General features: G+C 29.2%; 2 protein-coding genes across 4 annotated transcripts; one reads left to right on the top strand and one right to left on the bottom strand.

Moving 5' to 3' along the window:
* The first annotated feature begins 328 nt into the window (after window positions 1-328).
* Window positions 329-5,316, top strand: LOC136988563 (lipase member H-like). Of its 3 annotated transcripts, none has more exons than XM_067286459.1 (10): window positions 329-558; window positions 2,182-2,411; window positions 2,515-2,652; window positions 2,724-2,841; window positions 2,909-3,010; window positions 3,097-3,198; window positions 3,455-3,703; window positions 3,793-3,907; window positions 3,982-4,167; window positions 5,203-5,316. In XM_067286459.1, exons 1-10 carry the CDS (start codon window positions 510-512, stop codon window positions 5,294-5,296), a joined length of 1,383 nt encoding a protein of 460 aa, XP_067142560.1. In that variant the 5' UTR covers window positions 329-509; the 3' UTR covers window positions 5,297-5,316. The 3 variants fall into 3 exon arrangements, with proteins under 3 accessions (XP_067142560.1, XP_067142561.1, XP_067142559.1); XM_067286460.1 differs by having other exon boundaries at window positions 2,503-2,652; window positions 3,097-3,159; XM_067286458.1 differs by having other exon boundaries at window positions 2,503-2,652.
* A 3,107-nt stretch (window positions 5,317-8,423) lies between these two features.
* LOC136988539 (protein toll-like) lies at window positions 8,424-11,789 on the bottom strand. The gene has a single exon (XM_067286408.1). The coding sequence runs from the start codon at window positions 11,787-11,789 to the stop codon at window positions 8,634-8,636; it is 3,156 nt and encodes a 1,051-aa protein (XP_067142509.1). The 3' UTR covers window positions 8,424-8,633.
* Between the last annotated feature and the right edge of the window lie 512 nt (window positions 11,790-12,301).

The raw sequence follows: 12,301 nt of genomic DNA, 5'->3' as shown, positions 1-12,301 counted from the left end.
TCTATTGCCCTTTTTTCATAATGATCGTGGCCAACAGATGAATTTCGATTGTAAGTACCTGGTGACACATTCGGATGTGTCACCTTTGAAAAAAGTGAATGTGATGAAAGATACAATCATATCCTTCCGTCTTTTTATTAATTGTTGGGAAAAATTACAGAGTTTTCTTTGCGTTTAATATAAATTTTAATCATTATCTTTTGGTTTATATAAATGTGCAAAAGTTTTATAGTTAAATAAAATCTGGGCTCTCATATAAATTAGATTAGATAAAAATCGTATCGTATACTGTTTACTTTAATGATATATGTAGCTACAATCAACAGAATATAATTCGTTTAAGCAGATGCTTGTAAGTTTCATATTTTTTGTAATATTAGATACTTACGTAGTTTATGAATGTAACCAGTCATCATTATTTGCAATTTATTTAACTAAAAATTGTTCGCCTGACATTTCGAAGAAGTAAGAGAAGTAATACTTATCCATAGATAAATATTTATCTTGGAATGTTTGCTTACGTTCTACTCCCTATATTTCTGTTCAATTTAATAACAGGTATGCCTGTATTATATTAATTAATACTGATTTATCCTTTTAAACTTTTAATATATCCGTATTTTATTTAATAGATCTATTATATTATCCTCGAATTCGTAGTGTACATTTGCTGTATTTTTATTCCTGTTTATTTTAAATATTTTATCATATTGTATATTAACAATAAATAGTTTGGGTAATTTAGCTGCATCTTGCATATAGTGTCATTAATCCTTTAAAAATATGTTATGATTATGCATAGCTGGACTGCTTGTTATCTGTTAATAAAAGATGTACTGTACAGTACAATACATTAAGAATTCTGCAGCAGGATATATTTACAGTAATATTATTTACTCTTTAAAACGAATAGCCAACATGTTACTATGACACTTTGAAAAATACAAAATATAAGATATTTTCTGAGCTTCATACCACTGAACCTCTTCAGCAGCCAGCAAAACATAGAAGATGTGACATATTACGTTTCCGTGATAGAGAAGTACGTTTTATTATTTTCTAAACTTTTTAAACATTTGAAATACAGTATTAGCAACTTTATACTTGACTTAATTCTAGGTTACTAATATTATTAAAACATAATGTGTTATTACCGTAAATATAATCGAGTGAAATCAAAGCTGCTATAACTCAATAACAAAAACTAAGTGTACTGTAATAAAAATAATTCTGCCAAAAACAGAGTAAACTAAATCCTGTATATAAGAAAAACTTGCCTGTTTATTAGCAAAATAAATTTTTACGCCTGCAATTGCACAGGTTTTTTTAGTTTTATATCTACAGAGATTTGTGTGAAAATAGCTAATATACTGTAGCTGTTTCCGCTGTTTAACTTTCAAATTATTGCAGAAATAGAAGTTTTCAAAATGATCCTTAATGGTAAATACAGATTTATACTTAGCGAAGTTATCATCGTAACTTTATCTTCCTTTAGTTTAACTCCAAAATCATAGGCATTAGAAACTAAACCTTTCTTAAATATAGGCAATTTTTATGACACGTCTGGCACAGCCAAATGGATTAAATAGGATTGATGTAATAAGGCAACACAACAAACACATTGGCGATCTGCTTCCCGTTCTCTGCTCCTATTTAGGTGGTAGACACGTAAAAGAAACCTTGAAAAATTGCACGAACTCGTAACCAGTTACCAGTGTTAGCGGTTGTACTGTTCTAGTTCTTAAGTGAAATCTTGTAAACAATTGGACATAAACAATTGGAACATAGCCATGTTCCAGTTGTTCATATCTAATTGGCCCTTAGTGTGTCTCACTACAATCCTTTTGATTATCCGCAAAACCCGTGGAGATCTTTCCTTCGGGTCCCAACTGGCTACTTCTACTACAGAAGTTTTATCCACTTGGCCAATGCTGTACAACCAAATATAAAGGAAGATTGTAAAATCTATCTTAATTACAAGTATTTATTGTGAAAAAACTAGGTAGAAACATGTGGTTTGTGGCATAATTTAGGTAGATTCCTATTTTATTTTTCTTTGCTGTAACACACTCCAGAATGCACTGCAAACAAAATTACTGATAAAACTAGGATATTGTCCTCTTATCCTATTTAATTATAAATACATATTTAAAAAATACGTTTAATTTGTTTTATTTGCAGAAATTAACGCCGATATTCCGTGCCCTTTATGTGAAGAAATAATATTTTTCGGTGCAGAACATGCTTCTGTTCCTCCAACATTTTTCCTTCTCTACACACGAGAAAATCTATATTATCCAGAAAATATAACATTCGTAAACTGTTCTGAAAATAGTAATTACGATCCTAATAAAAAAACAGTTATTTTATTAGACGGATATAACGGTAGTCCCAATAGCGAACATATTATTGTAAGATAAATAATTTTATTCTCGTTTTTATATCAATCAATTTGATTTCCCGTATATTACATTATTTAATAATTAAAATTAAATTTTATAGTTCCTGAAACAGGCTTACCTTAAGTATGAAGATTGCAATGTAATTGTAATAGACTGGAGCATAGCATCTTCGGCTTTAATATTCCCGACTGCCATAAGAAATACCCTTATAATAGGAAAGTACATCGCAGAACAGTTTGAAATTTGGAAGGTAAGAAATAATTATACTGAATGTTGTTAATTTGCAGTTTCAGTTGGCATTTTATTTGCATTTTTGCATAGAAAACTTGCAAAGAAATCCAGTTTGAAAAATTCCATGTAATTGGATTTAGTCTCGGAGGTCAGACAGTAGGATTTATTGGAAAATACATGAAAACGGGAAAGATTGGAAGAATTACTGGTAAAAAATATATAATATATGTTTAATAAATTTTAAAATTTTAATGTTTTTTTTTAATAATTTTTAGGATTGGATATCGTAGGTTTCTGCTTTGCAAGTTTTTCATCAAAGTATAAGCTTCATTATACAGATGCAAAATTCGTAGACGTTATTTCTGTATCAAGTGCCAGTTAGTATTGTCAAATATGTAGTTATTTTTACATTTTATACGGTATATTATTTATCTTTAACGTTTATTTTATTTTTAATCTCTAGCACAGTTGATTATTGAACAACCAACTGGACACGTACACTTCAAACCAGATGGAGGGAAAATTGGTAAAGGGTGCGCAGAAGACATTCTTAATTTAAATTTTGGTAAAAATTCATATTTACGTCAATTAATATGAATTTAATATTAATATCATCATTCTATTTATAATGATTGAGCCCGTTGTGGGTCAGGCTCATCCATAACGTGGCAGTATGTACAGTCTGTGTTATTGACCTGTGTAGCTGGCAATGTCATTTATAAATTGAAATTTGTTAGAAAAATTAATTTTAAATGCTGTAATTGTTCTGTACATTTGTTATTTATGATATAAATATTATCTTTATTTCATATATTCTACAGACGTTTTGTTTCGATGTACTCATATGCGAACAGTTTACCTGTTTACTTCTACTTTTTATTCTGAATGCTTACCTGTGGGTTATCAGTGCAAAGATATGAAAACTTTCGCTAGAGGAGAATGTAACAAATGTGGAGAAGACGGAAAACAATGTGCAGCTTTAGGAATTCAAGCAGAAAAATATAGCAATAAAATAATAAATGGAACAATAACCATGTATTTGGCTACAACTTTCACTGATAACTATTGCTGTGAGTTTAAATCCATATTATCGTAATATTATCTTGTATATTTTATTTACTAGTAGTTAGTTTCTCACGATATTATAATTTGCATTCAGTGTATCATTATCACGTAGAAGTTACTTTGGCTTCCAAACAAAACAGCTCAACAGAAGCTGGAAAATTAGCATTAATCATAAATAACAGTACAGTTAATCAAGTGTTGAACAGCGAGTATGTAGTAAATTTTATAAAAATGAATTATAAAAGATATAGAATTAATGAAATTCATTTTATAATTCTTACAGTTTGTACATTCAAGATGCTACAGATATATTTAATCCTAATAAAACATATGGTTATTTAATGATAACTACTCATAAAATCGATCCAATAACAAACTTAGAATTTTTTTGGTACACTACAAGACCGAAAATTGATAATAAGCTTTACGTAAAATGCATAAAAATCGTTCCTATGAATAACTTGGAAATGTAAGTATACATTCTTATTAAATACTGTTCATATTTCAGAAAATTATTGTTTTTATAATATAATTTCTTTGTATAAAATATATGGGATGGCCCAAGAGTCAGTTAAGCGAAATGTATTTGAATTTTAAACTCTTTTAAATAGCTACAGAGAGTTCATAAAGACCTTCAACTCAAACTTTGAAAAATTACTGCGGGCGAATGAGTGGCAACGTGGTATTACGGTTTGCATGTCAGCAAGACGGTTTTATATAGGCCTACATCTCGATACATAGCGCCGTCACCGCCAGGAAGACGATGACAATGCTGCATGAATTGTTCGGAAATCGCATAATTTCCCAAAATATGCGGTCACCAAGATCCCCAGACTTGACATCCCAATTACTTTCTGCGGGGATTCTTGAAGGGCAAAGTGTACAGAAAAAGTACACATACCCTAGACTAGCGGTCGCCAACCGGTAATTTGTGAACCACTGATAACCTGCGAGTAAATTTTGATGGTCCGTGGAGAAATTTGGACATTGATCAACTCGAGGTTACGCAAAGTATTAAATTAAGAAAGAAATGCAAGCGTCAATTTGCGTTTTCAGGAAGGAGGAGGACATTTTCAGCATATGTTGTGACGTAGTAAAGTTTTAACTATCAATACGTCAGAGTAGTAAATAATGGTAGCTAACGAACAACAAAACTTATTTATTAATCTATACCCACTTGGTCAACATAAATTAATGATACAACTGACCTCCATCTTTGCATCTTGCCCGCTTTGAACGCACAATGTTCCTCTTTCAATACACTATAACCATTATTTACATTACTTTTCCTAAAATCTCCATATCTGTATTTATCCTAATACACAGAATAAACTTTAAAAGTGGATTGAGAGACTATCGACAACCCCTGTATTATTACACACGATGCTTAAATGAGAGTACTTTCAGCTCATCCTTATATTTATTTAGAATAAATTTGTAAATAAATCGATAAACTGTTTTAAATTAAGAAAATTAAAAATTATATAATAAATATTTTTTTCAGGAATCGTTCGAAATTAACATATTATGGTACTACAAATGGAAAAGCAATTTACCCTCAAGAAACTGTACCTATCTACTCGAAAACTAGCTGCTAATGATATAGTTTCCTTATTTTAAGACATTGTTATTAGGAATTTTTAACTAATTATTTAAAATATCTTTCTAAATTATATATATATATATATATATATAATTAAATAAGTTTATTTTACGGATATTTATATTTGTTTAAATGTTCTTTTAATGTGTCTATTGTCTATATACTTCAGTATAAAAATTATAGGAACATTTTTTTGAAATTTGTCTATTATAAAGACAATGAAAATATTGTTAATATTGGCTAATATATTTTAAAAAATTAGTTATATTTATTATTATTATTATTATTGTGAAAGTGCAATTCGTTTAATTTACATTACATTACATTACATACGTAAACTATTGTATGCATTTGCTGTATAATAAATAATGTAAAAATTATATTGTTTTTCATATATAAATTCACTAAAGTATAAAATAGGATTAAAAGTGTAAATAAAGTATTTATTTTATGTTGGTTATTCAAGTATGAAGTCTTAGCATCATTTTTAAAACTGTATAATACGTTGTTCTGTACTTTTAAAATAATTTTTGAATGATATTTTTAATTATGTAAATATTAACAATAATCGAACCGAAGTGAGATTAATTAATAAAAAGTAATTAAATCATTATTATTTTATAGAAAAAGAAAGGTAATAAAATATCCTGTAAAGGAGGAAATGCTAAAAAAGTTTAACTTTCTGAAGTTCCACGTTTTTTGAATTACCGTATAAAGTATTTTAATGAAATGCATATAAATATTGAATAAATATTAAAAATGTCTTTTATATAAAACTAGTTAGAATACATATAGATATTTTATATTAATATATTATTAACGTAGTTATAGGCGTACATTACATTTTTGCTGAGCTAATTATAAAGCCAGCTCGAAAATTATGTTTAAATATTTCGAATAATTGGTTTTTTTTTGTTTATATTTTTTAAAAATCTTGTTACCAAAGTTTGAATTAATTCATTTTACGCAAACATTTAAGAATTTTGTACTTTAAATTGCTTTGAAAATTTTGTTTTGTTCCGTTCTTTATAACGTCGAGTCCTGTATCCCAGCGAAAACATTTTCCAGAGCTTCTCCTGATCTTCGAAAGGCCCTAATAAGAATAAAAAAGCAAACTTTAAACTACTTAATAACAAAATAACGTTAATAACTCTATCTCTGTTATCTGTTAAATATATATCTTTTAAACATCCCATAAGAACCACTGATCTAAATCATGCTGTTTCGATGTTTCTCTCCTTATTAGTCTTTATTGCGCTATTTATAAATGATATTTGGCACGAAGTGAAGAAAATCCAGTAACGAGTTGAATAACTTTCCCGGCGAAAAATATTCATGTATAAGAAATACTAAGACACATTAGCACAAAGTTAAAATTGCGTGTGGCACCATCTGTTGTCTCGAAAACAAAGTCATGTATTATGTACCCCAATTTTTTATTACATTCTTGAATTTCTCATTCTTCAAAGGAAAATGGCAAAGTTTTATCAAAATCGACCGATCAAATTTTGAGAAATAACGCATTCTATAAGCCATATAGAAGAGGAGGAGCGTTAGCGAAACCTCAATTAAATTAAATAGACGTAAACTCACACCTGGAATTTTCCCGTTTATTTATTTATTTATTTATTGACTTTTTGGGTACAGAGAAATTCAAAACGTCGAGATTTACAAATAAAAAAATAAAAAAAAGTAAAAACAGGAAGGTCAAATTTGATACGATTACAATACTTCCCCGTGTGTTATAACAGCGGGGAAAATAAAATTTGTTACGAAATAATATAGACTGTATAAATTTATATAAAATATCGTAACCCTAAAGCACGAGTAAAAGAGACATTCTAGGAAGACTTTTATTTTTAAAATTTTCAAAATATTTTAGCAAAAATTTCCAACAATTTTTTCTTGACAAGTTAAAATATGAGATTCTAACTACGCCCACGAGTTTCTTAAATTCCTTTCATATTTTATACAAATTAGTATGCAACGAGTTATGTGCTTTACCCTATTCTTTAAACATATTTTTTGTTTCTAATAGAAATATATACGTATTTTAAAATCATGGCACTTTATAATTACTCAGTTAATTTGTTTACTTTTTTACTTTAATTTAAGTAAAATATCTGATTACAATGATGATATTTTACTTAAAGTTTTTAGCACTAGATGGAAGCACTAAATCTCCACCCTCTAACAGAAACAATTACTTTCACATAATTCAAAAGCTTTATTTTAAAAATGCATACATACCAATTAATTTAGAATAATAAATAAATAATAGAGAGCATTTATCAATGTATTCCTAAGAATAATTTAATATGGCAATTGGTATTCATTCCAAGTTAACCAATTTAATAAAGAATTGATGATTTGCAAATTTCAAAATTAAGCAATATAATAACTTAGGAAACTAGTTTTAAGAATAATCATCTTTTTATTAAATAACACTCATATTCAAAGATGATATTCATGATTTAAAAGGATATTTTACAAATTACGTAGCTTTTAAACTACCGTTCTATCCGCCTGTAATATTCCGTAATACTAGCATAGCCTTTAATTTTGCTAAGGAATAAAACAGCGCGTAACGTTATTAATTATTATAACGTGTAAAGCAGCGACACAAAAAGCACGGTTGGGAATCATCCTGTCGCCTTAGGGTCGAGATCCTAGCGTTACGTAACGTTTTGTAATACCCCACCCCCCTTTTAACTCATTGTAATGATTACCTGCATACTTATTCACCCATATCTGCGTTACGTAATTTATGGAAGCTCAAAGTCTATAGAAGGTAAAGCAGTCATTAAACTTATATACATCTCATTAATTAATTTTGGAGATAACATCTAAAAATACTTACGCACATCCTCTATTACTCTACCGAGTGAAATATATAGATCAAAAGATTTTTTTTATATATATTTATACACGTTTTTTCTAATATATTTCATGAAAAAATCCAATTATTTTAGTTGATTATATACGAATATATCATGATTTTACCATTTAAAAATTTTTGAATTAATAATTAATATTTAAATGCATTTGATTCATTTCGTAATGTATTAAATTCGCAATTTAAATAATTATTTTAAGAATTAAAAGAGCTAATTTCATTGTTTATTAAGAATATTTTTTTTTTATTTTCTGGAAATAATACAAAAATGATTTTATTGTGAGGTAGATATTGAACATAAATTATGAATTGTACATTTAATGAAAAACACGCAACGTTCGTTTTACTGGCATTGATGGAAATGTTCGTACTGTACACGTTTATCTGAACTTTGAACTTAAGAATTTTGAACTTTTTACATATGTTTATCACAGATTTAAACATCATCCGATTCGGAGATGATATTTTCTGTGGAAATTGATTCTAATGAATAAATTCCACTGTCCGCTTGACTCGGTGCGATCATTTTAGATTCAGACTTGACACATTTCATCTCTACGTTCCTACTGTCCGGTAGACATATGAAACTAGACATTTTGTCTTCCACAGATTTTAACAAATCTGGATTGGCAGTTTTTGTACTAAGAACAATGCGATGATCGGTGTTGGCCAAAGGTTTCTTTTTGTGCGGCATGGCATATCTTAATTTCTCCCAGAACCATCTTTCGCCCCATACTAAATACGTTTTAGTTGATAAAATCACTTGTAAATTCTTATCTAAAGTCTCTTTCGGTGGCAAATCTCCTTTTACGATAACAATTAATCGATTTACTTTATCTTCTAACATTTGGTGATAAGCAGTCTGGAACTCTACTTGAAACCATACACTTTCCAAGAAATCTTGTGTTAAAATTAAAATAGTTCTTCTACTGTACTGAACAGAATTAACAATGTTTAAACTTATTAAATTTCCTGGCATCCAATCTCTTTCGTGGATGCACAGTTTAAACGATGGATCTTTATTTTCTAGTTCGTTCAAGAGTGCCATCATGATATCACGATCATTGCTACTATAAGAGACAAAGGCATCGAATAGTTTGTCTTCATCTAATTCGTCTTCATTGTATAGACAAAAGAAAACAAAATTAAAGTGAAAATAAAAGTAAGCTATCACAGTGTTCCTGTTTCTATAATACAGAATTAAAATGATAAATAGTAGCAATGCTAATAACACACCAATGACCGTCACGGTGATCAATTGTTTTTTGTGTGGCCAATTATCGGGTGGACATATGATATCATCGGGTACTCTGATTACATTCATGGTTCCATTTTCGTCTCTTTGATTTTCACAATAAACTTTATTAATGTCTTTCACTCTACGATAGTTTTCCGTAAGCCACGCTTTAAAATTTGTAGTTTCGCAGTTGCATTGCCATGGATTTTCTCCTAAAGTTATTTCAAATGTGGGTTTATTTGCTGCGTAATCCATAAAACCATACGGCAGAACTCTCAATAAGTTACGGTTTAGATACAATTTCGCCAAGTTTTTGTGAAAACTCCAATCTTTCAGAACACTTATGTTATTGTTATCCAAAAGAACTTCTGTCACATTTTCCCAAATTGCCTCTTTCAAATCGTCCAAACTAGTAAGATGATTACCCGATAGATCAAGAATGGAAGTATTCCATGGTGCAAAATTTGGGAACTTATGTAATCCTCGATTGCTACAATTTACTAATAATTTTTCTTTTGCAATTATCGAGCAATTACAGTACGAAGGGCAATCTTCGGTGATTTCACATTTAAAATCATTGAAACTGAGCTTAGATAGTTTGTTTCCGTTTAATCGTTCCGGCTGAGAGCAGGTTAGATCGTCAAAATCAGCAAACTTAGCCAAGAAGAACGTTTCTGTAGAAACTTCCACATCTCTAATAAAAGACACAAAAGGATAAATATGGCAATCGCACGAGATAGGATTGGGGAAGAAGAACCATTTAGCAGGTAAAGATGGCGTTTTCTCGGTGCTGAAATTTTTATACACCTTGCGAATGTTCTTCAGTTCCGAAATGTCAATATAAGATATATTATTCCATCCTAATCTAATTATCGTTTTCTGTGAAAGTAGCGAACGAACCGATAATGAAGTTATTTTATTATATTGTAGATTTAAATCTTCCAAATATAAATAAATACCCCAATTAAAATTAGGAAATTCACTTAATTCATTTTTACAGATATTAATTTTCTTTAAGTTACGTACACCAAAGTCGTACATTTTTGTTAATTTATTATTACTTATATCAAATGTCTCTAATGATTGCATATTTTTAAACGTGTCTTGTTCCAAATTTGTTATATTATTATAAGATAAGTTGATGGTCTTCAACCTTATCAGATCCCAGAATACATTCCTAGGAAGATGCTGAAGATTATTCTTAGAAATTCCTAATGTTTCTAAGTTGTATAGCCTTTTGAAAATTGCAGATGGAAGCGTTGTTAGGTAATTATAACTCATGAATAACGTTTGCAAATTTGAATTATTTTGGAACAGGACATCTGATAAAGAATAAATTCTATTGTTGTTAATCTTAATAATCTTCAATTCTTTAGCTTGTGAAAAGAATAGCTCTGGTATGTAACTGATGTTGCAGCTCTCCATGGCGATGTTTTCTAACTTGTTTAATCCAAATAAAAGAGTTTCAGGCAATACATCTAATTCAGAATTTCTACCGAAATCTAATATTTTTAATTTCATAGTAGATCTAAACAAATTTTCTGGAAGGCTTTTTAACTTGTTCCTCTTTAAGTTTATCTGCTCGACATTCAGAAGAGAATCAAATATTGAATCTGGTAGTTTCTCTAAATTATTACTTGATATATCAAGTATCTTTAATGACGAAAGATCTTTAAAAATATCTTTAGATAAATTCTTTAATTGGATTTTATACAGGTGAAGGACTTCTAATTTGTAAAGCTTAGAAAACACGTTCTCGGGAAGGAATCTAATTGGATTTCCACCAATTTCTAAATGCGTAAGATTGAAAAGATAATTAAATGATTCCTCATCCAGTTTTTGGATACGATTATCATTAAGACGAAGGACTTGTAATTGTTTTACATTTTGAAAAAGATCTTTAGAAAGGAATGGAATGTGATTACGTTGAAGAATGAGTGTTACCAGATCGTTCAATCCTTCAAAATTTTCAGATTTTATGCCATTTTTGTTACTAATAAACGTTAATGAATTCACTGTGTATCCTTCTAATATTTCATTAAACGATATATTAGGTGGAGGACAACGAGTGAATTCAAATCTGACGATTTCGGTAGTATTCATATTTTTAAAAAGAGCAGGAGCGTAAGGAGGTTGTGGAGTCAGACATTCTAGTTTTATTAGATCGTTAATGGTATATTCTATTAGATACGACCTGTTATCGGGACAACTAATGTGCACGCCTTCTTCTGGTTCAAGAAGCTCTGCTACAAAGCATTCACAATCCGCAGGATTGATGGAAGAACAAGGTATAGCAAAATAACTCTTCTTCATCATTAAAAACGACATTAAAAACAATGTTAACGAAGCTTTCATCTTTCAATCCTGTAATAGATAAAAAAATTTATCAATTTCTAAATCTGTGGTAATTAAAGAAATGTAATTAAGATTTATCCATAATTAACAATATTATTTAATTTAAGTATGCCCTAATTGTTGATTTTTCGATAATAATTTTCAAGAATTTTAATTGAATTTATTTTAAACTAGATATTTTTTTAAATTAATTAAATACTTGAAGTGTTTTCAGCTCCTAATGAATTTCATCTATTAGTATTACTTTCAATGGGCAAAACACGTAAAGAATGTATTATAAAATCACAGTAATTTCGATAAAAATCGAACCCGGAGCCTTAATGACGAAAATTCCAGAAACTTGATTAGTTTTTATGTCTATATCGAAGGCCATAAACATTCAGCAGAACACGAGACTCCCGAGAATCAGTAAGGCCAGGTACACACATGCGTAAAATTCGACGTAAAAGCTAGCATAAAACAGAAAACGTAAAAATTTTACTGAAATTTTTACGCCAAAATTCCTCCAATAA

The sequence above is a fragment of the Centruroides vittatus genome, unplaced genomic scaffold, assembly GCF_030686945.1.
Source record: "Centruroides vittatus isolate TY-2023 unplaced genomic scaffold, ASM3068694v2 scaffold_3315, whole genome shotgun sequence".
Lineage (NCBI taxonomy): Eukaryota > Metazoa > Arthropoda > Arachnida > Scorpiones > Buthidae > Centruroides > Centruroides vittatus.
This window is presented reverse-complemented; position numbering and strand designations above follow the sequence as displayed.

What these genes read in the sequence shown, in the direction of transcription:
- LOC136988539 (XM_067286408.1), bottom strand. Translation starts at nt 11,789, where the DNA reads ATGAAAGCTTCGTTAACATTGTTTTTAATGTCGTTTTTAATGATGAAG.
- LOC136988563 (XM_067286458.1), top strand. Translation starts at nt 510, where the DNA reads ATGTTTGCTTACGTTCTACTCCCTATATTTCTGTTCAATTTAATAACA. An exon ending in TATTTCTGTATCAAGTGCCA is followed by an intron (nt 3,011 to 3,096) that starts GTTAGTATTGTC and finishes TTTAATCTCTAG; the next exon opens with CACAGTTGATTATTGAACAA. An exon ending in AATCAAGTGTTGAACAGCGA is followed by an intron (nt 3,908 to 3,981) that starts GTATGTAGTAAA and finishes TAATTCTTACAG; the next exon opens with TTTGTACATTCAAGATGCTA.